Below are 25,866 nucleotides of genomic sequence, written 5' to 3' on the forward strand. Positions count from 1 at the left end.
TTTTGGCAACCAATTTAAATTGCAGATAGCTTTTCAGTTCTTAGGCTGAATCTCTGACAGATATGTGAGTTAATATTAACACTGAAGCTCTCTGGACCAGTCAAATGGCATATTTCTGTTGCTGCGATGAGACTTTGAGGTTACCCACAAAACAACAAGCCAACTAACTGCTTCAGAAGGATTCGAACATGTCAGACTGACAAGAACCTGGGGCTGTGCCACAAGTGTCCTGTCAAGTAGAACAGATGCACTCAAGAGTTGAGCCTTCCTGGTTAATTAGGAAGTCAATTAGAAACTGCAAGATTCCTTTTCAACAATGACATATGTATATCAAAATGAATTTAGTTCTTAAAATTTGGTTTTAAAACAAAAGAGAAGTTATTCTCAATCTCATCAAGGAGGCTTGATAACATAAGCTATTTGTTCTATGTAGAACACGAAGAAATATGGATTTACTGGCACAAATGTAGTACTCCAATCTGCAGCATCTTTTCAAAAATTTTAGTAGTTTCTAGGAATATTGCCAACACTCCAGAGGCTAGATAAAGCATAAGACAAATAATCTTGTCACAAGGTTATATTAAGAGATATAATTAACAAAAATGAACTTATAACATATATTAACATTAAGTTTAATGTTAATTAAACTGAAATATTCACTGAATATATTCACTGATAAATCCTGGGCAACCTTCACCTGCAAAATCCATTCACTTTACTATGGACATTAATGAAGTGTTAATTTCCTCCTAAGGTAAAGAAGACATTTGGGAGTGCTTCCTTCTCCATTAAGTCTTTCAGGGCTTCTGGGACTCTTTTCTATCCTCAAACTTTTGAAATAGTGAAGAATTACTCTTTACCTTTTCCTATAAGGACTCATACCCACCCCTTTCTCTCTCTCTCCAGTGGAGTTGCCTCCACCCCTTAATGATACTAGACTGTGACATTGTTTCACTTCCAGTCTCTCAGGAAGCCTCCGGACTGTCACAAGACTTTCTACCAGAGGTAATAAGAGAAGAGCCAGGTGCCTCTCTGAGCTGCTGAGATGGAATTTAACCTCTTTCCCTGATGGAAGTCACTTTGTTTGCTTTAGGTTGTTATTTCACTGTTTCTCCCCATGAGCATCATTTCTTACATTGCATCAGCTTCTCTTGTGTTTTTCTGCTCACTCCGTTTTTCAATGATCACTCATTGTGGTAATATGCTCTACATCGTATGCTTGTTATATACACATCCCAAGAAGCAGTTACTAAAAAGGCTAAAAATTCTGATTCTAAATATACTTTACTTCTTTTCATATTATAACTAGCTATAAAGATAATTGCTATTCCTTATCCATGCACTATAAGATTAAGATGATTAATCAAAATTTGACAGCAGACATAGAAAGAAATGACTATGCTTTGCATCCCTTTTCTGTTTAGTTTCTCCTAAAGCCGTGTTTCTCAACCACTTTTTTTCATTATGCCTCCCTAAAGACACTTTGTAGACATCTTTCCCCTAATTGCCCTTCCCATGAAATTTCAGTACTTCAGATGAACTGTAAATTTATTTATATACTCTGTATGTATCTCTGACTTATACATTAAAAGGGTAAGCATTCTTTCACCCACCAAGAACCAATTTTTGCTCCCTCAGGAACCATACTGTCCTCTTTGAAAATAATGTGTGCTCTAAAGTGTATATTTACGGGGGTACTAATGAGTAAACTTACCCAAGAGTAATATTTCTGTACTCATTGCTCAGTGGGCTACGTAACAGCAATACTGTCATATAATGGTAAGAGCACTGGGTATTCTGAAGAGGAAGGGATTCATGATTATGCCCCTAGCTATTTGCAAAATTAGTAATACTTATAAACTGGAGATCAAACTATATCCTCTTTTATTTTTGTATGAATTTATTCTTTGATATTATTTTTTAAACTTTGCATGTGTGCCTGCACACAAAAGCATGTATACTAATTATAAATACATTCAGACTTGTTTCACATTTACCTTCCACATCTGACACAAGGGCCATATCACTTTCTTTTTCTGCTGTGATTATATTTATCTTTTTATTTCACTCATGAAATCATTGTTGCATCCTGTCTTTCATTACTTGATAAAATTTTTCTCAAAGTATTTATTTACCATGGAGTTCATTCTTTATGTCTCCTTCAATGGCAACAAATTCTTTTTGAAATTTACACCATACTTATGCTGTTTCTATCATGCTTTAACCAGAAAAAGGTTCTATAAAGGTGTAAGTTACTAAAAAATTGTAGATAGATAGGTAGGTAACAGGAAGGTAGGTAGGTAGATAGATGATTGATAGATAGATAGATAGATAGATAGATAGATAGATAGATAGATAGATAGGCAGGCTTCTCTTTTTTCTGGGTTAGCTGGTATCAGGGTAAACTTTGTTGCGAAAGTATGTCATAGATGGATCCTATATAAAAGTTCTTCATGAGACACTCTTAAGTTTTGTCTGAAAACTTCCCCTAAGAACTTGAAGATCATAAATTCATCTATCAGTAAAGCTTCCAGCCTAGAAATGTCCTGGGCCGTTTATTTCCCAGTGTTATTTTGATTATTCAAAACAAGTAGGATCTTCCTTAATGAGCTACCCATTTATTTCAAGCCTATTAACCTCATTAGCAACCATCCACAGTCAAAGATCACTAAGATTTACATGTCATGAATAGCATTCCAAAACTGCTCCATTTATGATAACAGGGTCCATTTTGCTACTTGGATTAAGCACTGCTAAGTTTTTATCTGTCACCCTGGCAATTATCACTATTGAAATCTGGGAGTTCATTTCAGGGAGCAGTATTTTCAGTTTACAGAGGACAGCCATCACAGTGCATGTTTTTTTTTTAAGATGCTGGCCTTTCGCTTACTAATATGATTTTAATCCCTTGGTAAATGGGCCCTCTTAGGGTACATAGCTGGGAAAAGAGAATTAAATGAGGATACATATTAAATTCATTTCTATGTCTCTTATTTTCTATGTATTTGGATATCTCCTATATGACAGACTAAGAAATTTGTAATATATAAACATCATTCAGCATAGTCCCCTGATAGGCCCAGCTTTCAGTCAGTCAAATAACCCATAGGAGCCATTCCTGGCTATCTGAGTTAATACACAGCATCTAGAATCTCTGTAAACAGACCTATAGCAATCAGTTTAATCAATTCTAAAATTTTGTTTCACAAGCCATGGTCTAGCACTCTCAGAATCTATTCCACATATAACAATTTCTGCACACAAAAAAAATGGTAAAATCTAGCACTTCCTTAAGATCCAAGACTTCTCCTCCTTGGATTGACTATAATTGGCTTTCTAGCTGCTTTCAGAGATCTACTCGATGAGGGCAGTGATGGAAGGTTGAGGTGGGATATAAGAAAAATAGGTATACCCCATCCTCATCATACATGAGAGGAGCAGCTGCTTCTGCTAACACAAGAGTCTTAGATTTTGTTAGAATTTTCTAAATCTTCCTAATTTTATTATTCTAATATTTGAACTTTTACTCTTTCCTAACCAAGGAGCTAACACTCATATATGTCACTCTGCAAGAGAGTGAATATAACGTACCTTTTAGTCTATAGTCCACAAATTAATCATGTGGTGTTTAGTTTTCAGCCACACCATTCTTATCCATGAAGGTACAAGAGATAAGATACACATTCCGAAGAGTCATGAAAAATCCCCGATTCTCTGACCATGCCTTAATATATGAGAATTTAAATTTCTGCACCAGATTTTATTTTTTCTTTGAGCTCCCTAATGCAATCAGAAGCAGGCAACCCATTTTTCAGTCACTGACTCCCTCAAGCTTGTGGCATTATTCTTTGCTATGGCTTTCAATACTTGGTTTGCAAAATCATGTACTTCATTTCAGGTGGCCATAGGTAAAAAAAAAAATTAGGTGATTTTGCCGCAGGTTTCTATGTACTTCCAGTATCCTGTCATTTAATGGATTCAGATATGCCAGGCCTTCAAACACAAATAGGGCAACTGAACAGTACAAAGTTCCTATTCCCACAACTTCTCTGGGGCAAAGATTGATCCAGTTGTGTTCAGTGATTGTAACAGAAACCATGCCAGCCACCTCACAGAAAGGAATTTATTTCTGGGAGTCAGATGTTTATAAAAGTACTGGAAAGCTCAGGGAGGAGGATTATACCACAGATTTGGCTTGTTAGCAAAGCTGCTACCCTTGCCCAAATCAGGAATTGGGAAGGCTGCTACTGGAACAGTTGGCTCCAGGAACACACTGCTGAAATCTACAAATCGAGAAACAATCACAGTCACTGAGCCACAATTATAATTATTACTAGATAATTTACATTTGTTCTTTCAACAATCATGAAACTAGAGGCATGACAGGGAAACTCCATTAACACTACTGTGGAAAAACTCAATGATACTATAATCCCATAACTCCATTTGCAAGTAGAAACTCAGAATGAGGAGATCATGGCTTTGTCTCAATCTCCCACAAGTGCATGTAATTGACTAAACAGAAATCACATCAAGGTCCCTAGCTTTAATATCTTTCTATCTTTCTAATTCCTGCAATACTGGCTGACAGTTTACAAGACAGGTCAAATGGAGGGTGAATGCTAGTCTTCCACACAAACCTACCCCTTACCTCCAAACTTGTCCTCTGATTCTCAACAGATGACCTTACCTTTGTCTTCACAGAAAACATAGAGACAAGAACACAAGAAACCTTTAGCTACCTGCCACCAAACCTAAAATTTAACCTGGGTATAATGTTCCTGCTGATACATTGAGGCATATTTCCCTCCTTTTGCATAAGATTAGTTCCCAATTTTTTCTGGATCAAATCCTGAGGTCCTTTTTACTCCAGGGCCACACTCAATGTATTTCAACTCTTCTTTATGTGTCCTCTCCCTTTGATATTTTGATTTGCTAGCTACCCTCCTAAAATGAAAGCGTTCCATGGATTTGCTTATTTCTAGTTATTACCATATTTTTCTTTCTATTCATAGCCAAATTTAAATGGTTGTACCTGATGCTATTCCTCAATTTCTTACTGAATACTCTTATTTAGGCCTGGTTTTTCACCAATCGCTTCACTAAAATTATTATGTCCAAAGTATTCAATAACAACAATGAACCACTTAAGCTTTAACTTTCTTGACATCTTTGTAGAATCTGCCACTGTTGATTATGCTCTTGAAAACTGTCTTACTTTGGCTTTTCTGATTCAACCATCTCCTGGTTTTCTAACTCTCTGGCCACTCCTTCCCAAATCTATTTGCACTATTATCTTCTTTCTATTTCTTGAATGCTGGCCATTATTACGTTCAATCAGAGGCACGGCCTTTGCTACACACATGTTTTCTATGTGCATTTATCCTCGCCCTTGGCTTTATGGCCATGCACATGTATAGTGGTAATTGTTCAATCAATAGCTATAGCCCAAGTGTCTCCAGGTGAAAGTCCTGGGGAAGTACAAAACAAACCAAAATAACACTGAAACATAGTATTTGGAACAACATATGTATATGCTATAATGTTAAAGGCAAGATTAACTGTACACTGACACAGTAGTCTAATCAGTAAGTTGGTTTTTCAAATATCTGAACTGATTATCTTCCTCAATTGTACAAATTCCTGGAGCTCATCATATCCAAATCTGCTTCACCTGTTTGCTATCTCATTGAGTCAGCCAGAAAATTGAAGACCTATTTCTTCCTCTCTTAAGCCCAATACCTAAAGAATTACAAAGGCACGGCCATTCTACCCCCCAAATATTTCCCAAATATGTCACTTTTTCATCACTCTGCGGATCATCTCTCACTGTTGTGACAGGAACTGTCACAGAATCTAACTCTGTTCCTACCTTACTGCCCACCCAGTCACTACGCTGGATCTTTCTAAAACTCAAATAAGAACTTGTCATTTTTCTGTTCTTTCATTGGCTCTCAAGTAATTCCTGTTGGAGCAAAATTCAAATTCCCATGGCTTACACTAGCCTATATAATCTGTCTCACCTTAAGTCATCAGACTGAATTCTCTCCCCACCCCATCTCCTAACCCACTGTGCATTTCAGACATGCCCTTTGAACTCTTACTTTTTAGAGTATGCAGTATTTTATCTCACATTTGTTCCTTGCATTTGCTGTTCCCCCCTCGACTACTCCTTCCACCATCACCCTTACCTCCTCATTGTCGAATTCTTTGATATTTACCTCTTAGGTCACATGGCCACTCCTGAGTACAGCAAAGCAGAGATATATAATTCCTCTTCAAGGAAAGAAGCACAAAGGCAGAAGCCAGAATAGTTGGTGACCAATAATAGAACACATCATAAAACAATCCATAGTATATGTAGTTTGATTATAGTTATGTAAAAAAAAAAAAAAAAAAAAAATTCTGAGTGTAACACAGACAAGCCTATATTCTTTAATTGTAAGACTTCATTCTTCCTGTGAGTACATGTCAACCTTGGATTCTGTCACTGTTTTTCCCTCTTTTGTTGATATATTAGGTTGTTGCAAAAATAATTGTGGTTTTCACCATTAAAAGTAATGACAATTACTTTTGCACCAAACTAATGTAATGATTTACATATTTATTGGGTACATGTGAGTATTTGTTTCATGCATAGAATGTGTAGTGTTCAAGTCAGTGTACCTGGGGCATACATCATATTTACATTGGTTTATCATTTTTATGTATTGGTATCAGAAATATTGGTATCAGATATTGGTATTGGTAACTCAGGAATGGTATTGGTTACTGGTAACTGTCTTAGTAACTCTTCTGGTTACTGTGAAATATACATGATATTGTTGCTAAGTATAGCCATTCTCGCCCACCATCAAACACTAGAATTTATTTCTTCTATCTAATTGTATATTACCAACTTCTCTTAAACCCTCTCTTCCCACTACCTGCTCTCTCCAGTCTCTGCTATCTATCATTCTACTCTCTATGTCCACGAGTTTTTTTTAGCTCCCACATATGAGTGTGAAGGTGAACTATTTGTCTTTCCATACTTGATTTATTTCACTTAACATAATGACCTGCAGTTCTTTCCATGTTGCTGAGAATGAAATTATTTCTTACATTTTTTAGGCTGAACAGTATCCCATGGTGTATATATGCCACATTTTCTTTATTCATTCATCTGTTAATAGACACTTAGGTTGATTCCATATCTTTGCTATTGCGAATGGTGCTGTGATAAATATGCAAGTGCAGGTATCCCCTTGATATACTGAATTCTTTTCCTTTGGATAGATACCCAGTAGTAAGATTGCTGGATTGTATGGTAGTTCAACTTTTAGTTTTTTGAGAAATCTCCATTCTGTTTCCCATAGTGGTTGTACTAATTTATAACCCTGCCAAGAGTGTATGAGTTCTCTTTTCTCTGCATCCTCACCAGCATCTGTTATTTTTTTCTTCTTAATAATAGGCATTCTAACTGGCATAAGATAATATCTCGTTGCGGTTTGCATTTGAATTTCCTTAATGATCAGTGGTGTTGAATACTTTTTTAAGATATGTGTTGGCGGCCGGGCGCGGTGGCTCAAGCCTGTAATCCCAGCACTTTGGGAGGCCGAGACGGGTGGATCACGAGGTCAGGAGATCGAGACCATCCTGGCTAACACGGTGAAACCCCGTCTCTCTACTAAGAAATACAAAAACTAGCCGGGCGAGGTGGCGGCGCCCGTAGTCCCAGCTACCGGGAGGCTGGAGGCGGAGAATGAGTGCGGAACCCGAGGCGGAGCTTGCAGAGCTGAGATCCCGCCACCGCACTCCAGCCTGGGCTTACAGAGCCGAGACTTCATCCAAAAAAAAAAAGATATGTGTTGGCCACTTCTGTGTCTTCTTTTGAGAAATATATACTCATGATTTTTGCCCATCTTTTAATGGGATTATTTGGCACTTTTTTTTTTTTTTTTTTTTTTACTATTGAGTTGGTCAAGTTCCTTATATGGTCTGAATATTAGTCCCTTGTCAGAAGAGTAACTTGCAAATATTTTTCTCCCATTCTGCAAGTTATCTCCTCATTTTGTTGATTGTTTATTTTGCTTTGCAGAGGCTTTCTAGTTTAATATGGTCTCATTTGTCTAATTTTGTTTTTGTTGCCTATGCTTTTGGGATTTTAGCTATAAAATCTTTGCCAAGACCAATGTCCTTTTTATAGGTAAAAGTCAGCACTTAAATGGATCTTAAACGTTAGACCCAAAAATATGAAAATACATAGTAAGTATACTTAAATGGAAGACCTAAAACTATGAAAATACATAGTAAGTACTTACTGTTAGTCTGATGGTAACTACTTTAGGGGTGACTAGATGCTTTTCTCTTGTTGTTTTTAGAATTTTCCTTTGCCATTGACTTCAGACAGTTTGCCTATGAAGTGTCACAGAGACCATTTTGCCTTGTATCTCTTTGGGGGACACTGGGCCTCCTGTATGTGGATGTCTAAATATCCTGCTAGACTTGGGAAGTATTCATCCATTATTTCACTAAATAGGCTTTCAAACCCTTTTAACATTTCTTCACCTTCAGGAATACCAATAATTTGTATTTTGGTTGCTTTACGCTATCCCATATATCATAAAGATTTTGTTCATTCTTTTTTCTTTTTTTTTTTTTTGTCTGACCAAGTTATTTCAAAAGACCTATCTTCAAGTTCTGTGGTTCCTTCTTCTGCTAGATTCAGTCTATTGTTGAAGCCTTTGAGTGTATTTGCATTTTATTCAGGGAGTTCTTCAGTTACAGAATTTATGTTTGGTTCTTTATTAAGATAGCTATCCCTTTTGTAAATTTCTCGTTCATATCCTGAATTGTTTTTCCGATTTCTGTGTATTGTATTTTCAAAGTCTCTTTATCTCACTAAGCTTCTTTAATATCATAATTTTGAATTCCTTTTTCATAATTTCATTAATTTCTTTGGGATCTGTTGCTGAGGAATTATTGTGTTGCCTTGAAGGTGTCATATTTCTTTGCTTTATCATGTTTCTGGTGTCCTTATGTTGATAATCTAGGTATCTGGTGTAATAGTCATTTCTTACAATTATTTGAGTTCATGAGGAATGACTTTTTCCTGAATACGTATCAATGGTTTCAATTGGTTAGAAACCTTTGCCTTTGATTCTGGGTGCATACTGTTGTGCAATCTTTGTATGATTTACTTGACTATAAACAGCATTGGTGATATTTGTGATTTTCTCAGTAGTTTAGGGTGCAGGTACTAGTGGAGGGTATGGTTAAATTTTGCTGGGGAAAGGGATGCCAGTGGGCCAGTCTTTAGGTCCTGGTCCCAGTGGTGGTAGCAGTGTACTGAATATGCCTGTTCTTGGGCTCCCAGGGCAGCATACACCAGCACCAGTGTCAGTAGGACCAGGCAGGCCTCTTCTTGGTCCTCCAAGTGACTTGCTCTGATGCCAGTAATGGCAGCCCCAGGTCACATAGGTGAGTGGGTTCTCAGGTTCCTGAGCATCCAGTGTGATGTGGGCAATGGCGGTAGCAGTGGCACTATAACCCTCTGTGTCCCAAGCACTACACGCTGGTGTTGCCAGTGGCTGCAGTACTGGGTTGCCAACTATAGTCCCAGACACGTATCTCTCAGGCCTACCTACTTTTGATGGCAGCAGCACCACAGCACCATACAGAGTAGGGGAGGAACCCTCTCCTTCCCTTGTGAGCCCAAGCACAAAGGCCTTGCTACTAGTGGGGGCATAGTCACCACTCACAGCTGCACACCGGTGGCCCTCTGGCTTGCCTGCTCCAGCCTATAGTGGCAACAGCAACAGCTGCAGCTGCAGTGGTATATGGATGAAGAGAGGGGATCCTGTTCTGTACTCATAAACCCAGGCACAGAGCTGTCACTTCTAAGATACATTATTTGTGGGTTTTTTTTTTTCAACTTAAACACCTATTGTATGTAATATCTCAATTTTAGAAATTATAAAATGTTTCAAAAATGCACTAAATATCTATAAGAATTGTTGAAATCAATCAAGATGCAAGGGTTATGAGGAAAACTAAAATATCATGCAAATAGTACCAAATAAGCTTCACTTTAGCTTTACCATGAATCATCCTGGCAGATAATTCTTTAATCAAGTGATCAAACTACACATCACCCATGAAACAAGTCAACATCATGTGCTATTGAAATGATGCAATGAGAAGGGCACAGTATCCTTTCTGCAGCATTTTTGTTAAAAAGGAATAATACCAATCTAATTATGAGAAAATATCAGACAAACCCAAACTGAGGGACATTCAACAAAATAACTGGCTGGTATTCTTCAAAAACTGGCTGGTATCTTTCAGGTCCTTAACAGGACCTGAAAAAAATGAAAAAAGAAAAAAAGACTATGGCTGTCACAGATTAGAAGAGACTGAGTTAAAAGCTAAATGCAATGTGGGATCCTAGACTAGATCCTAGACTAGAAAAAAAGAGATATTAGAGGATATTAGAGTCTTTAATTTTATAATCTTGAATTCTTTATTCATAATCTTGTGAAATTCAAACTAGGTCTGCAGGTAAGTTAATAGTATTGTATCAATGTCAATTTTCAGGTTTCAAAAACTACTATGGATATATAAAATATTAACATTAGCAGAAGCCATGTAAAAGATTTACAGAAACTTTTATTTTCTATAACTTTTCTGTAAGACTAAACTTAAAAGAGAGGAAATAGCTTAATTCTGAATTTCCTTTTGAAATAATTTTTATTCCACGACAGCTATGGATATTCCACAACAGATACAGAGTTTTCTATAATCAAATAGGTTGTCCTTTCTTGATGCTATTAAATGGGAAGGGTAAAGTAAGACAAAACAAGCCAACAGAATGGATCTTCAATAATTTTGCATCTCTCTTCTATGGTATCATCCTTCTCCACCAACTCTGCTCCTAGGGACATAGATTGAGTTTCACAAGGACGAGGAAATCTCAAGAAAAAGAATGATGTATTCACGGCAATTATCTTCCAGTAATTTATATCCTTCTGGGAAAGGTGATGAAACACCAGGGAACAGGCTTTAAAAGCTGTCATTTTTCTGCTGAGATCATAAGAGTTTTACAACTTGCAAATGGCTCGTATTGCAAGTCTGAATTTCCATCTATCTTCTTTTTATTCTCAAAACACTGAAGAAAAAGTAAACGTCAGAAACAAAGGAGAGAGATTTTTCCTTCTTAAATTTCTCCGTGAGTTTGGCGGTGTCTTGCCCTGTAAAAGCCCAGTGGCTATTTGATTCAGAATGCAATATATTTTTGCAATTCTCTTTCCTTTCTGGGGCTTCTATTTCTTATTACTTATATTAGGACTAAATTGCTTGCTATTGACAATTTTAGTGCCAGAGTTATTGCAGAACATGTTATACAATTATTTCATTCTGAACAATACGCAAAGCAAGCTTTAGTGTTCCTACTCTTCAAATTATGTTTCTTAAAATAGCTTATTAAAAACATCGAATAATACATTTTCTTACCCTCAAATTAATTAGGTGAGTCCCTGGTCAATACCCATTCACACAGCTTCTACTGATGTAAAATATTGAACTACAGATTCAATTTTAGCTTGCCAGCTTTCTAACAAATAATATTTCTTAAAATTTTAACTATTATTTTTAAAATTTCTTTCTTTTAACAACAAAATTGTTGTGATATATTGTGTTTTGTCATACCTGACTTTTTTTGTTTTTTAATAATTACTCTCACAGAAACCATGCTAGGGAATTTCTAGCTAATGCAAATTATTCTGTGTGTCTGAGCAAAAGAAAAAACAGTTTATATATTTGGATTCAAAGATGAGCAAAACTCAGGTGTGAACAAATAACCTCTTGCCTCACACAGGTTTAAATCTGTTCTTCCTAGGTTCTGCATCATAAGAAAACAGCATTCTAATCTTTTCAACAAATAGTGTTGGAATAATTTGTCAATAATTTATGCAGAAGAAAAACGTGAACTGCCATATATACTCATACCTGTACTCATACCTCAGAGAAAAATTAACTCATGGTTGACCACAAACAGAAATATGAAATTTAATATTATAAAATCATTAGAAGAAAACAAAAACATAGAAAATCTTTGTGACTTTGGATTAGGTAAAGAGTTCTTAGATATAACACCTAAAGCACAATTTAAGAAATATAAATAATGGATAAAGTGATCTTTATCATAATTAAACACCTTTTTTTCTGTGAAAGATGCTGTTAATAGAAGGGGAAAAAAAAGCTACCTGCTGTGAAAAAACAAGTTTGCCAATCTCATGTCTGGCAAAGGATATTTATAAAGAACTCTAAAAACTTAATAGTAAAATAAAAACAATACTTTTAATGAGCAATTTAAATGTTTATTACACTTCACTAAAAAAGGTATACGAATTGCAAATAGGCAGAAAATGCTACTTGACATCATTAGCCATTACTTAAATGCAAATTAAAACCACAATGAGTACAACTACACACATATTAGAAAAGGTGAGATTTTTTTTTAAACAAATCTGAATTTACTAATTATTGATAAGAGTGCAAAAAAACCATAACTCTCCTATATAGTTGATGGAAGTGCAAATAGCACAGCCACTCTAGAAAACAGTGTAGCAACTTTTTCTAAATGTAAACATGCACTTAATATGACCTGGTAATCTCACTCCTAGATATTTACTTATGCGAAACAAACACGTATGCTTACATAAAATCCTATAAACAAGTGTATACATTAGCATTATCCATAATCACAAAATACTAGAAAAACACCAGAAGTCCATCAATGGATGAATAAGCCCTGTGGCACGCCCATACAATTGAATGCAACTCAGCAATTAAGAGGAATAAACTGACACACATAATAACTTAAGTCAAGAAGGAGCCAGACTCAAAAAGGTAAATATCATATGATTCCGTTTAGACAACATTCTAGAAAAGGCAAAACAATGAGGCTGAAACCATCACTGGCTTTGAGGGAAGAGGTGTACAGATGGTTTCAATACAAAAGGGCAACACAGGGAATATTTGCGGGTGTGAGCTCTAGTCTGTAACCTGCCTATGAGAGTGGTTACACATCTCTCTGCATTTGTACAGCTCTATATGTAAGCTCTATCTGAATTTTAAAACAAGTTAAATCAGGAACATTAACAATAAAATAGTTTAAAACAACACCAGTTTTCTTAGGTCTCACATGTATGTGGATCAGGAATTTGGGCAGGGATTTGCTGGGTAACTTTTCTGCTCCTCTTGTCATTGGTATAAACTCTCTGGTTTCAGCTGGAGGATCAGCTTGCCTTAAGTGTTCAAGATGATTTCATTCATATGCCTAGTGCCTTGGTGAGGAAGCCTGGAAATCTGGACCCAGCTGGGACTGTTGACCAGATTCTTACATGTGGCTCCTGCAGTGTAGTTTCTCAGGGGTTTCTTACTTCTGACATGGCAGCCAGCTATGTCTCAGAGTACTTCAAGAGACAGGGTAAAAGCTTTGAGGATTCTTACAACCCACAGGACATCTTTAATCTGCCACAGTCGGCCTTCTAGTGATATTATTTATATTCTTCCAATACGCAAAATATAAACACTCCTTCCTAAAGACCCCAGCTTTTTTGTCCCACTGTAGCATTGTCTTGAAGTCTGAAATTGTGTCAACTAAATTAGATGCAAGTGCAAATGAGGTTCCCAAAGGGTGGATCTCATGATTCCTCTTGATCAAAAGACCTGTGAATTTAAGAACAAGTTTTCTATCCCACACAAAGGCAGCTTACAGAGGTGATACAGAATAGGAAAACTGCAATATGCTGCTGTTCAATAGGGAAGGGGTGATGGGAAGTACATTGTAGTCACTGGTTCATAGCAATTCTGAAGCCTGGGAAAGCATATCCTTCCAGTTACATTACTAAGGCCCAGTCCTGCTCCCAGAAAATGTGGATATTGACTTGACCATGTGGACTCTTGTTTCTGCCTTCTGAGTTATCTTTCCTTTTCTGTAAAAATGAGCCACTTTTGCTACAAAGTAGCATTTTCATACCACTTCCTGCTCATAGAAATGTGGGAACCTTGCAAGCTCTTTGCATTTTGAACTGTCCCTGCCCACTTCAAATGAAGCCAATGGTGCTTCTACTAGTCTAATTCTCTTAACATTTGTGTGGGCTTCCTATCATTCTCTACCTTGGGCTAGGAATCAAGATTCTTTGAGATAATGCTCTTATGATTCTTAGAAACTTTTTAATCTACATGAGAACATTTATGAGGCACATTTTTAATATTTCTGAAGTATAGGCACAGGGTCGTAGCCACATCCTTGAGAAGATCTTTACCCGGAGCCCACAAAAAAGTGAGGTGGAATTTTTCTGGAATTTACCAGAAAATATTCTTAGCCAAATGCAAGAGCTCATTAGTTGCATTTTCTGTTTTCTACATTACTGAAATGAGTTGTCAAGCTTTCTGCCCACAATGTAAGGGTGGATTTTCTTTTCTCTCCTCTAATACGAATTTCCTTCTCATTCCTTTAGCCATCACAACAATGTCTTCAAATCCTTGCAAGCTACTTCTTGCTACCTGGTCCCAGAGTCAAGGGAACATGTTTTAAGTTTTCTTCTTAGAGCAGCACCCACTTCTAGTTTCTTAGTTCTATTCCAGTTGTTGCTGCATAGCAAACTATCCCAAAACTTTGTGGTTTATACAAAACAAACATTTTATTACATGCCATGATTTTTGTAAGCCAGAGATCTGAGCAGGGCTTTACTAAGCCTTTTCCACATGGTTTGAACAGAAGTTGCTCAGTGGTATTCAGCTGGTATTCATAGTCCCTGAGAGAAAATAATCTGCCACTATAAAAGAGACGTTGTCTATGAGATGGTGTCACTTGCAGTAAGCAGTATATTATATATCATGCTGAGTTATTTTGATAGCAAAAGGCCTAATGAAAATCAGTGAGATCTCAGCTGTTGTTTTTGTCCTACGATACACCATTGGTAAAGATGCTTAATTTAGTCCATGTGCTCTCATCACTTCAAATAATTTTTCTGTCATGAAAGTACTCGAGTATAAATAGCAAGCTAATTGTACAGAGAAAAGAAATATCAATAGATTCAGAACAGATCAAAACTATAATATGGAAATGAAATAATCATACTTAAGTATTTCTAAAAGTTTCAGCTGCAAAATTATGCTAAACCTACAGTAGGATTTACATTCAACAAAATATGAATTTCGTCAAGTTTACATGCTCAGATAGAAGGTAATACTCACGGGTTACCAAATATTTGTATGCGATGCAAGAACACACCAAAATTTTGCAACTTATCTTTTGCCTATGAAACCCTACATTCAAATACTTATAAATATGTATGCATAAATCCAAATACCTGTAAATGTAGAAATATTAAAATGAGTGGTGTTCTCTGCCCAAGTAGAAAATATCTAATGATTTATTACATTTTTCTTTTAATTCTGATTTTAATAGGTTGTATATGTATTACAGGTTATATATGTATTTAGGTTGTGTATGTCTTTAGGTTAGAGTGAATTGTGGATTTTAAAATTTTATTTGTTGCAGATGAAGCAAACATTTCATCTGTTACTGTCAAGAGCTATCCTAAATGAGGCAACAATATTCAATGATGGTTTCTAAAAGAAGTTAATTCCTCTCCAGCTTTCCAGTACACTTAGCCTCCACAGAGCTCCTTGGCCAATCTCCAAATCAATAAACAACTTGTTAAGAAATATCTGGATTGCTCAGAAAGAAACCAAATGCAATTTAATTTTTTCTTTGACATATAATATTTCATTAACTAAAATTCTTCCAAAGTGGAACATTTTCCCGTTAATTTTTAACCTCTCACATTTCATAGTTAGTTATATGGCATATAAGCCCTCACAAATTAAAAAATTCCTAAAAGACAATAAGTGGTTTAAATTTCTGAAAATTTAAGTATCAGTTAAAATGTCAAACTGTGATAAGAAGCATGAGGGTTGGTTGTGCACTGTCGCTCACACCTGTAATCCCAGCACTGTGGGAGGTTGATGTGTGCGGATCTGATGAGATCAGGAGTTCGAGACTAGCCTTGACTACATGGAGAAATCCCGTCTCTACTAATAATACAAAACTTCGCCAGACGTGGTGGTGGGCGCCTATAATCCTGGCTACCTAGAGCTGAGGCACAAAAATTACTTGAACCCAGGAGGCAGAGGTCACAGTGAGCCAAGATTGCGCCACTGCACTCCAGTCTGGGTGACAGAGGGAGACTGTCTCAAAAGAAAAAAAAAATGCCTTAGCATTCAGAAAAATTTGAAAATAATTATTGGAATAATTATATTTACATGTTCAGTTTTCTTACTGAGGACAAATGTCAAATACAACAAATTTTTTTGTCAATAATATCTATTCCTTTGTTCTTATTTACTAAACCATATCTTTTATCAAATGCCAAGCTACTACATGTTAATAGTTCATTAAAAGTGTGAAGGGAAGTGTGAACTTTTAAACAGATTAAATTTTTAAATGTGTGTGTGTATAACTAAAAATCTAGATATCTTTAAACTGGAAACACTTGAGGTAAACAAACTTGGTTCACATAATTTGTTTACTTTGGTAAAATTTGATCTTACATAGGCCCAAAATAAATCTTTTTTTCTTTGTTATTTCTATAACATTGGTCCCAAATTACATATGATATTAAAAAAAAAAAAAAACACTGATTGGTGGGAGGTAAATAGATAAACCCTGATAGTGTCAGATGTCGCTATCATGAAAAGTACTTGTATACAAGATGAAGCTGTTAGGCCTTTACAAGCATCAGTTCGATCCTGAAACTTTATATATAGGGCAAATTTTACTATCATTTTGTCAATTCTTAATTATTTTTAAAGCATCTAGTTTTATGCCCAAAAGTTAGTATCATTTTATTAACAGTAGCTATTGTTTTCATCTTTTATGATGTTTGTGGATTCCCGTGGGTTTTATGTATAATACATATATACAGGCATTGCGATGGCTTATACATGTACATATACATCATTATGTATAGAGCACTCACTTCCAAAAATGTATCTCTGAAACTATATTACCTTACATATATAATTCTCTCAATAAGGCCCTTCATGCTTTTACAAACAAATGACCTCTGTGTTCTTAAATACACCATAAAACCTTGTAAAAACTTATGCCAAGTGAAAGAAGCCAGATGCAAAAGGTCACATATAGTGTGATTCTATTTATTTAAAATATCCAGAGTAGGCAAATCTATGGGGACAGAAGCAGATGAGTGCTTGCCAGAGACTAGAGGAGGAGGAAAGGAGAACATTAACTGGGTACAGGATTTCCTTTTGGGGTGAAAAAAAATGTTATGAAACTAGGTGGTGGTGGTGATGGCTGCGTAATACTGTTAATATATAAAAGTCTCCCATGATAAATGTTATGTGTCTTTGACCACGATTTTTAAAATTTTAAAAACACATTAACAAAATAGAATACAGTTTACATCAGACATTTAAGGAAACACACTAGTTGGAATGTCTTCAAAAAAAGTATTATTCTATGACACTATTATTGATCTCACAATTTTGAAGTATCTCTCAACTTTTCTCAAAATATTTTCTTCCCATTACTGGGAAGAAATTCTTAGAATTCTGATTTGAAGAGCATTTGTAGTGTTGATTGGTAACAGAATGTTCCAAAGACCAAATGATACTTAATTTCCCCAGAGACTTTCACTGTTTCAGGAGCCAAGTCATATGTACCAGTAGTAGAACAATTGTTTAGTGAAAGTCCAAAAATAATAGTAAACAGATACCCACATATTAAATATACAAAATGAGGCCAAGTGCAGTGGCTCATGCCTGTAATTTCAACACTTTGGGAGGCTGAGGTGGGCAGATCACCTGAGGTCAGGAGTTCCATACCAGCCTGGCCAACATGGCAGAACTCCATCTCTACTAGAAAATTCAAAAATTAGCTGGGCACAGTGGCAGGTGCCTGTAATCCCAGCTACTCGGGAGGCTGAGGCAGGAGAATCACTTGAACTAGGGAGGTGGAGGTTGCTGTGAGCAGAGTTGGCACCACTGCATTCCAGCCTAGGAGACAGAGCAAGGCTTGTCTCAATAAATAAATAAATAAATAAATAAATAAATAAATAAATATACAAAATGCAAAATAATGTCTTATGTGTAAATGATTATGTTTATTTTAACATGCAAATTGTGTAATTAACATCAAGCAGCAATAAAATCAATCCAGAGAGAATATTCTGTTGGAATGAGTGGATTTGTGATGCAAATTTCAGGTCATGAACAAAAGTATTAATGGACCTCCATGCCCATGTCGTCTAAACTACGAGATACGCTTCCTCTTCCTAGTGGGTATAATGCAAAATGGAGTGAATTGGAGCTTAGGAGCTGAGAAGTGGGCAGAAAAATGATGTAGAAACTTGCTGTGAAGGACAGAGTGCAGTCCACCTGGTTATCTAGCCTTTTTTTTTTAAGGATGGAAATTAGTCATACAATTAGCAGACAAAGGAGAATTGAGTAGAAGTATTAAGTGAGCACAAAGACAGAAGGGGCTGGTGGATGAATGGGGGCTTGTGGAGCACGGCTGTGCAGCACCTTAGGGGGAGAATAACTTGTTACCATGCGACTCAAGAGCAACAAAAATTAATACTTTTCATTGACAGCAAGCAGCTACTGGGAGTACTGGCCCTTTGTAGGTGTTTACACCTAAATCGAGGCACCCACAAACTGAATGAACTATTTCTTTCAACTTCTGGAAGAGTGTTTCCATGAACTAAGTTTACCTCTCCAGAAATTATTGCATTCGAGTGTACGGAATGGGTAGTATGCTTAATGGAATATAGCTTTGTATTGTTTTTGCTAGTATTTTAATTTTCAATCTTGTATTTACACAGAGGTTACTAAATGAGATATGAAGAGTGTTATTTAATTGATCCAGCACATTTTATGTTCTAATCAATCCCTCTTAATTGTATGTTTCCAGAACTGGTACACAATTAGATTGCTTTTGAAAAAAATTTTGGAATTTTAAAATCTTCTTTTTTCTAAGAGAATAATTGTACATATGGATAATGGAGAAATCAGAGGGAGATTTAAGATAACCTTTTAAGCCTCTAAATAGTTCTTATAAAATGACTTTCTTCCCTGTTGCTTTAGAGAATTGAAAGACATTTTCCCAATGGGCCTTTACTGCAGAATCAGTGGCCCCAGACGACCATCCTCCCTGTGGCGAGGTTCACAGAGCAGATGGTATAGGCAACATGGGGGATATTATAGAGATGATGTTAGTAGCAATTATTGCACGATTGGGTGTCGGTATTCTGTGTTTCCTGACTCATGGGAACCTATGTTGTACAGTACTTCAGAACTATGAAAGCTTATACAGCTAAACCAGTGAAACATTGGTAGGGAGTTTGAACTTCATTCTTGTTTATTTGACATAGGTGAGTTATTTTCTGAACATTTTGAAACTTGCCAAGATCTCTGATAAGGATTTTTTTAAAACAAAAAGAATTCTGGATTACTTTTTCCATCTGGCTATGAATCCAGTGGTATTTGCCTTAAGTGTTCTACCCTCTCCGATGACTGGCCAAAAAAATCTATTGTTTTAGAGATGTCTTCAAAAACTGGTAATAATATTGTATGCAAATCAGTTCAAAAATATATAATAGTTTCCTATTGCTACTGTAGCACATTGCCACAAATTTAGTGGTGTTTCTCTTCTTTTATGAGATGGTCAGTCAGGCGTGGCCACAGAAGAAACAGGGAGATTCAGGAAAAAACACAATTTATTATACTCACAGGTCCTAGAGACAAGAGGCACAGCATCCCATGCAGGACCATGTGAGAAAGACATCATGGTGGTCAGGAGGCAGAAGGTAGGCACATGAAAGTTCAAGCCACAGCTTTTATTGGGGTTTCCGCTGCAAAGGCAGGCAAAGCAAAGGTGGACAGTTTATTTAGGGTTGCCTAGTTTGAATAATTTTGCCAGGATTTGGGCTCTAGAGATGGTTTCTAGTTGCCTGGTTCCTAGCCCAGAGATGACTAAGGCACAGGAACACTGTCTTCCGGGTGCACTGGCTGATAGAGGAGGGAAGATTCTGAGCTTACTAGTTTGTTTACTCAAGACATGCTGCAGGCTGGGCCCTCTGCTATCTCTGAAATTTGACTAGCACTGGGAGAGGTAGTCTCTCCTCAGCCAGAAGGGTTTTTTAAGATGTCAAAAAAACACAACCTACAGAAAACTTTAAAAATATTTATACTGCAAGTGGCTTAAACAACACTAATGGATTACCTTACACTTCTCGAGGTCAGAGGCAAGTGTGTTTTGCCAGACTAAATTCAAGGCGTCTACAGGGCTGTGTTCCTTCTGGAGGCTCTAGGAGAAAACCCATTCCTTTGCTTTTACAGCTTCTAGAGGCTGCCCACATTCTTTGGTTCTTTCTTGACCCTTTTCCTCCAGCAGATACCCAGTCAGTTTCACATCACGTCATTTTGGCACTGACTCTCTTTCTCCTCTTTCAGCTATAAGGATTCTTATGATAACAAGATTTCTTTTGGTATATAATTACATACATAATATATATGTGATTAAGTATAATTTAATAACATAAACATTATTGAATCCTTTACCTAGACTTAGAGCTAAAACATTACCAATATTAAAAATACCTGTATAATCCACTGTCTCATTCCCCAGCATTTCCCTAGGTAATCACTATCATAAAGTTGGTGGTTATAATTCTGTATTGATGGATATGTATACATATATACACACATACACATACATGCACACATACATACATACACATAAAGATATATATAAAGAGAGAGAGAAAGAGAGAAATTGCTTGGTTTTGAATTTTACAAAAATAGTGCCATACGTTATATCCTCAGCATTTGCTTTTTTTCTTTATACTGTTTTACAATTATAAGATTCGTCCTCATCATTGGAAATAGTGGTAATTTATTTTCATTGCTAGATATTTGATTTGATTGACATGGCACAGTTTATTACGCATTTTTCTGCCAATGGATATTTGTTGGTTTCAGGTTTTGGTTTGGTTTGGCTTGGTTTTTCATTAGAGCTAACAGTGTTGCTATAAATACTTTTGTATATGTCTTCTGTTGCACAAACACAAAGGTTTCTTTAAGTTTTGTATTTTGAGCCAAAATGTTTGTATCCTGAGTATGCACATATCAAATTTATGTTGCAATGTTAATTTTTCCATTTTTTTTTTTAAATCTTTTGAGACGGAGTCTCGCTCTGTCACCAGGCTGGAGTGCAGCGGCATGATCTCAACTCACTGCAACCTCTGCCTCCTGGGTTCAACTGACTCTCCTTCTTCAGCCTTCCAAGTAGCTGGGACTACAGGCGCATGCCACCATGCTCAGCTAATTTTTGTGGTTTTAGTAGAGATGGGGTTTCACCATGTTGGCCAGGATGGTCTCGATCTCTTGACCTCGTGATTCACCCACCTTGGCCTCCCAAAGTGCTGGGATTAAAGGCATGAGCCACTGTACCTGGCCATTTTTTTCCATCTTTTTATGCTTTTTGCAGCAATGTATAAAGCATTATTTTGCCCTGTATTTTTGACAAATTCTGATATCATCAAAAGTCTTATTTTTAACGGCCCAGTAAATATAACATGGTATCTCATTAATATCTTAATTTTCACTTCTTTGTTTACTAATGTGGTTGAACATTTTTTCAGATACTTATTGGATATTTGCAATGCCTGCCTAGTAAAATGTTGTGATTGTTTTGGCCATTTTTTCTACTCAGTTTTTTCTCTTTTTCTCAATTATCGCTATGAAATCTTTTAAAGCATGTTAGTAATCAACTGTCAGTTGCATATGTGGCAAACACCTTCTTGCAGTATAATTTATGTTTTCATTATCCTTAAGTGACCTTTGGATGAACAGAATTTCTTAATTCTGACATCGCAGAATTTATTAACCTTTATTTTATGATCAATATTATTGTGCTTTTTAAATAATTTACCCTACCTCAAGGCCGCATAAATACTCTGCTAAATTTCCTTTTAAAAAAATTTTTACCCATCATGTTTGAACTTTTAATTCACTCCAAGTCACCTTGAGTAGCGTCATGTTGAGATGTAATTTGACCTTTTGCCGTATACAAAATGTGTTGTACAAGGTCCTTTTCTTCTTCGCTCCAGAGAATTTTATTACCGGCAAGTTGTTTCACGTCTAGTTACTAGGACTTCTCCTAGGGTGGTACTATTTTGACTGTCAGTTTACTTCCCCCTTTCTTTACACATTTTCACAAAGGCCAAAATTCGAAAATAATTAATATAGTGGGTTGCTGGGTATAATGGGATACTGTGGCTATGAAGAATCAGCCTTAAAAAACCATTTTCAAAATGCTGAATGTGGTTATTTAATAACTTTGCATCTCAATGCTGATCTGCAGGCAAAGCACAACCAAAACTGTAAGGGGTAGTAAAATCTTAGTTTCTAAGGTTTTCAGGACATCATTATTTTTGTTTTGCTTTGAACCCTGGCCCTGAACCAAAGTATAGAAAGATTTAATCAGGCTAATTAACATATTCAGCATCTCACCTCTTAATACAATTTAGGAGTGAGAATGTCAAAAATTTATTCTTTTAGCTATTTTGAAATATACAATACATTATTATTAACTGTACTTACCAGGCAGTCCAATAGATCAGAAAATCACGTTTTCCATGCTGTCGTGAATTCTCTTAGGGTGGTACTATTTTGACGGTCAGGTTACTTACCCCTTTCTTTCCACATTTTCACAATGGCATCCAGTGACCTCAGATGCTTCTTACTTTCCTAAACTAAATGTATTAAGAGACAGAGATATTTCAGAGAGAGCATCACAATGGGTATAGAGCATCACAACATTTGGCCTTGGTGACAGGTGACTGTTGCTTTTTCCTTGTATTACTTAGACACAGAAACTGAAAGATACTTAGCATCTTTTCTAGTTCACATTTGGAGCAAAAAGTGTTCCCGGAAGAACTGAAAATGTATCTGTAAAGTTTATCACTAGTACTAATAACATAAGGATAAAGAGATTCTACCAAATTTTATTACATATACTGCAACTTAAAGAGTACTTTTATTTTAGCCTAAGTGTGGTGAACAGCTGCAGAGAGTTCTAAATCAAGACATGTGACAGCAAAAAATGCTCCAAACAACTTGATTACGTGTCTTATAAATCAGTACAATGTAAATTCTTTACTAGTCAGTTATCTTTCCTGGCAGGTATGATTATAACTTGACCTTGTTCAGTCTTCTCCTGCCTATAAAGCAGAGAGAGACTGATTTGGTCAATCACTGATTCCTTTAGTGGTATTGAGGGCACACACTGGAGAATGGCGAAGGAAACAAGAACTGGGCACCAACCATGGAGCTGTGCTTCCTGGTGCCCTGGACTACAGGCTAAGAGAAGATGACCTGTTCTAGGCTGTTAGAAGCTTGTTCACATATCCCCATTTACAGATTCTCTAGATCCTTGTGGCGGATGAGATTTCCACAATATCGTTATCTTTCTGGTAAAAAGTTGAAGTGAACTCTGCTCCATTGTCACTTTGGAAGATACCTGGGGCAGCTAGCAAGCAGAAAAAATATTTTCTGGTATGTAACCTTAGTTGCAGTTAGAAGATAGCCTCAGGGCACAAATACTGATCAAGGTGATGTACAGATGTGTAACATTCAGTGCAAACTCTGACTTCGACCTACTGATAACATAAGCAATCTACCTGCTCTGATATCATTAAAGCATTCGTTGTGATTGCCTGGTTACTACATTCTGATGTCTCATAATTTGGTATTCAAGAAATAGAAAAATAGATGAAAACTGACTTTCAGTTTTTATGAGTATCTTCAGCCTTGGCTATTTTGCATGCAAATACCGTGGTCTTCAAATGTTTGCTTTGATCATGCTTACAATGAGATCTATATTTATTTCATTGGCTCATTTCAAAAATCTAGAAAAAAGTATTTACAAAGACATATGTGGTACTTATTTTCATATACTGTGTATATAAAAACACTACACATATACTCAGCTGTCAACATTTGTCATTCTACACATTAGTCCAAAATTGTGAGCAAGAATTTGGTTGAAATCATTGACTCCTTTTACAATTAACTATGAAAGATCTAATTGGGAAATCTCATTAGCCAAATTCTCTTGAAGTATTATTGACAGTAATTGTCCTTTATTATTCTTTCATTATTCTAAAATCAGCTTTATTTTTCTTAAATTACTTATTTCATAGAACTTACTTGCTATGTTAAACATGAGAAAATGTGCTTTCATTGTGAAGAAGTGTATATGGTCATTTTTGTAACACAGAGAGCTTTTAAGACAAGTTCACTAAACATATTCTGGATGTTATTGGATATCTACTAAAAGAAATTATTCTAAAAATAAATGCAAAGATGAAAATATATTTCTCTAAGTGTCTAATAGCATTCCAGCATTTTAGTCTGACAAAGCAGGAAAGTAAAATTTGAATGGAACAACAAGTTTTAAACATGATAAATTGTGGTCTTTTCTTTGGAGGCATATAGGTCACTGAAGGCATATGGCCAAAACCTCAGAAGAAGGGTGACTCTTCTAAGTGATAATCAGTGAGGATCCTGGGGGATGGAAGTACCCAAGAATATCATTGATTCCTGTTATAATTCAGAAAAACCCAAAGAACAGTACATAAGATCCAAAACTCTTTTTTATAAGACTTTATTGTTTAGAGAAGTTTTAGGTTGACAGCAAAATTAAGAAGAAGGTACAGAGATTTCCATCCTCCCTCTGTCCCAACACTTGTATAGCCTCCTCAATTAACTATGCAACCCATCCCCAAGAAGGATACATTTTCTACAGTTGATGAGCCTGCGTTGGCACCACATTGACACTATGGGTTCTAAACTTTTTAAAGCAGGGGTTTTTTTCTTTCTTTTGTTCTTTTATCATAGGATTACAGAGTGAATATCTTTCTTCGCCAGAAATGGAATGATCCCCGCCTCGCGTACAGTGAGTATCCTGACGACTCTTTAGACCTCGACCCCTCCATGTTGGACTCCATTTGGAAACCTGATTTATTCTTTGCCAATGAAAAGGGTGCCAACTTTCATGAAGTCACTACAGACAACAAATTGCTAAGAATTTTCAAAAATGGAAATGTTCTTTATTCAATAAGGTGAGTCGTGGACTTAAATTGCCAATTTCAGTGAAATAGAGTATCATGGTGTTTTGTTGGTTAGTTTGTTTGTTTGGTGACAGTTTTGAAATTTTTGAGCAAGTGCTATCATTGTCGCACTTCAGTTCCTCTAATATACCCTTTCCCAAATATGTCTGATCAACAGTAACAGACCCAAGTCCTAGATTCAGGAACTATATAAATAATTCTTGGAAATCCACTTTTAAAACAAATGGTCCTGGTGATTCTTAATATCAGCCAGGTTGTCAGGAATCTTAAAAACAAAGTGAAAGGCATCAGAATCATACATTGTGATAATATTTTTATGTATATGTGTCTTCTTCAAATATGTATATGTTAAGAAATGTTTAGGTTTGCTCATCTGAGATCCATTTTACATAGATTATTTTTCTAGTATATGTTTTTTTTTAAATATCCTTGAGCTTCTCTGGTCATTCTTTTGCATTTTTGCCCCAACTGTTCAATTTTCATCCTTTCTAACATGCTGCAAAGCGGTGATTTGTTGATAAACTTTGAACAAGGCAGGAAAGAAAAAAATCACTATATTATGTGAAGGTGAATGACAAAACTTTTATCATGATCCCTAGAAAAGATCTTATTTACATTTATGTTCCTCATTATTGACTTATCAAAAGAGTATATAGCATTT

At 36.1% G+C, this 25,866-nt stretch overlaps 1 protein-coding gene across 1 annotated transcript in view; it reads left to right on the forward strand.

Moving 5' to 3' along the window:
- The window catches only part of GLRA3 (glycine receptor alpha 3), a 138,721-nt gene that overhangs the window by 69,263 nt on the left and 43,592 nt on the right, over positions 1-25,866 (forward strand). The window contains 1 exon segment of the mRNA XM_031664109.1: positions 24,973-25,226. Within this exon segment, the coding sequence (XP_031519969.1) occupies positions 24,973-25,226 (254 nt within the window).

The sequence above is a fragment of the Papio anubis genome, chromosome 3 (assembly GCF_008728515.1).
Source record: "Papio anubis isolate 15944 chromosome 3, Panubis1.0, whole genome shotgun sequence".
NCBI classification, from domain to species: Eukaryota; Metazoa; Chordata; class Mammalia; order Primates; family Cercopithecidae; genus Papio; species Papio anubis.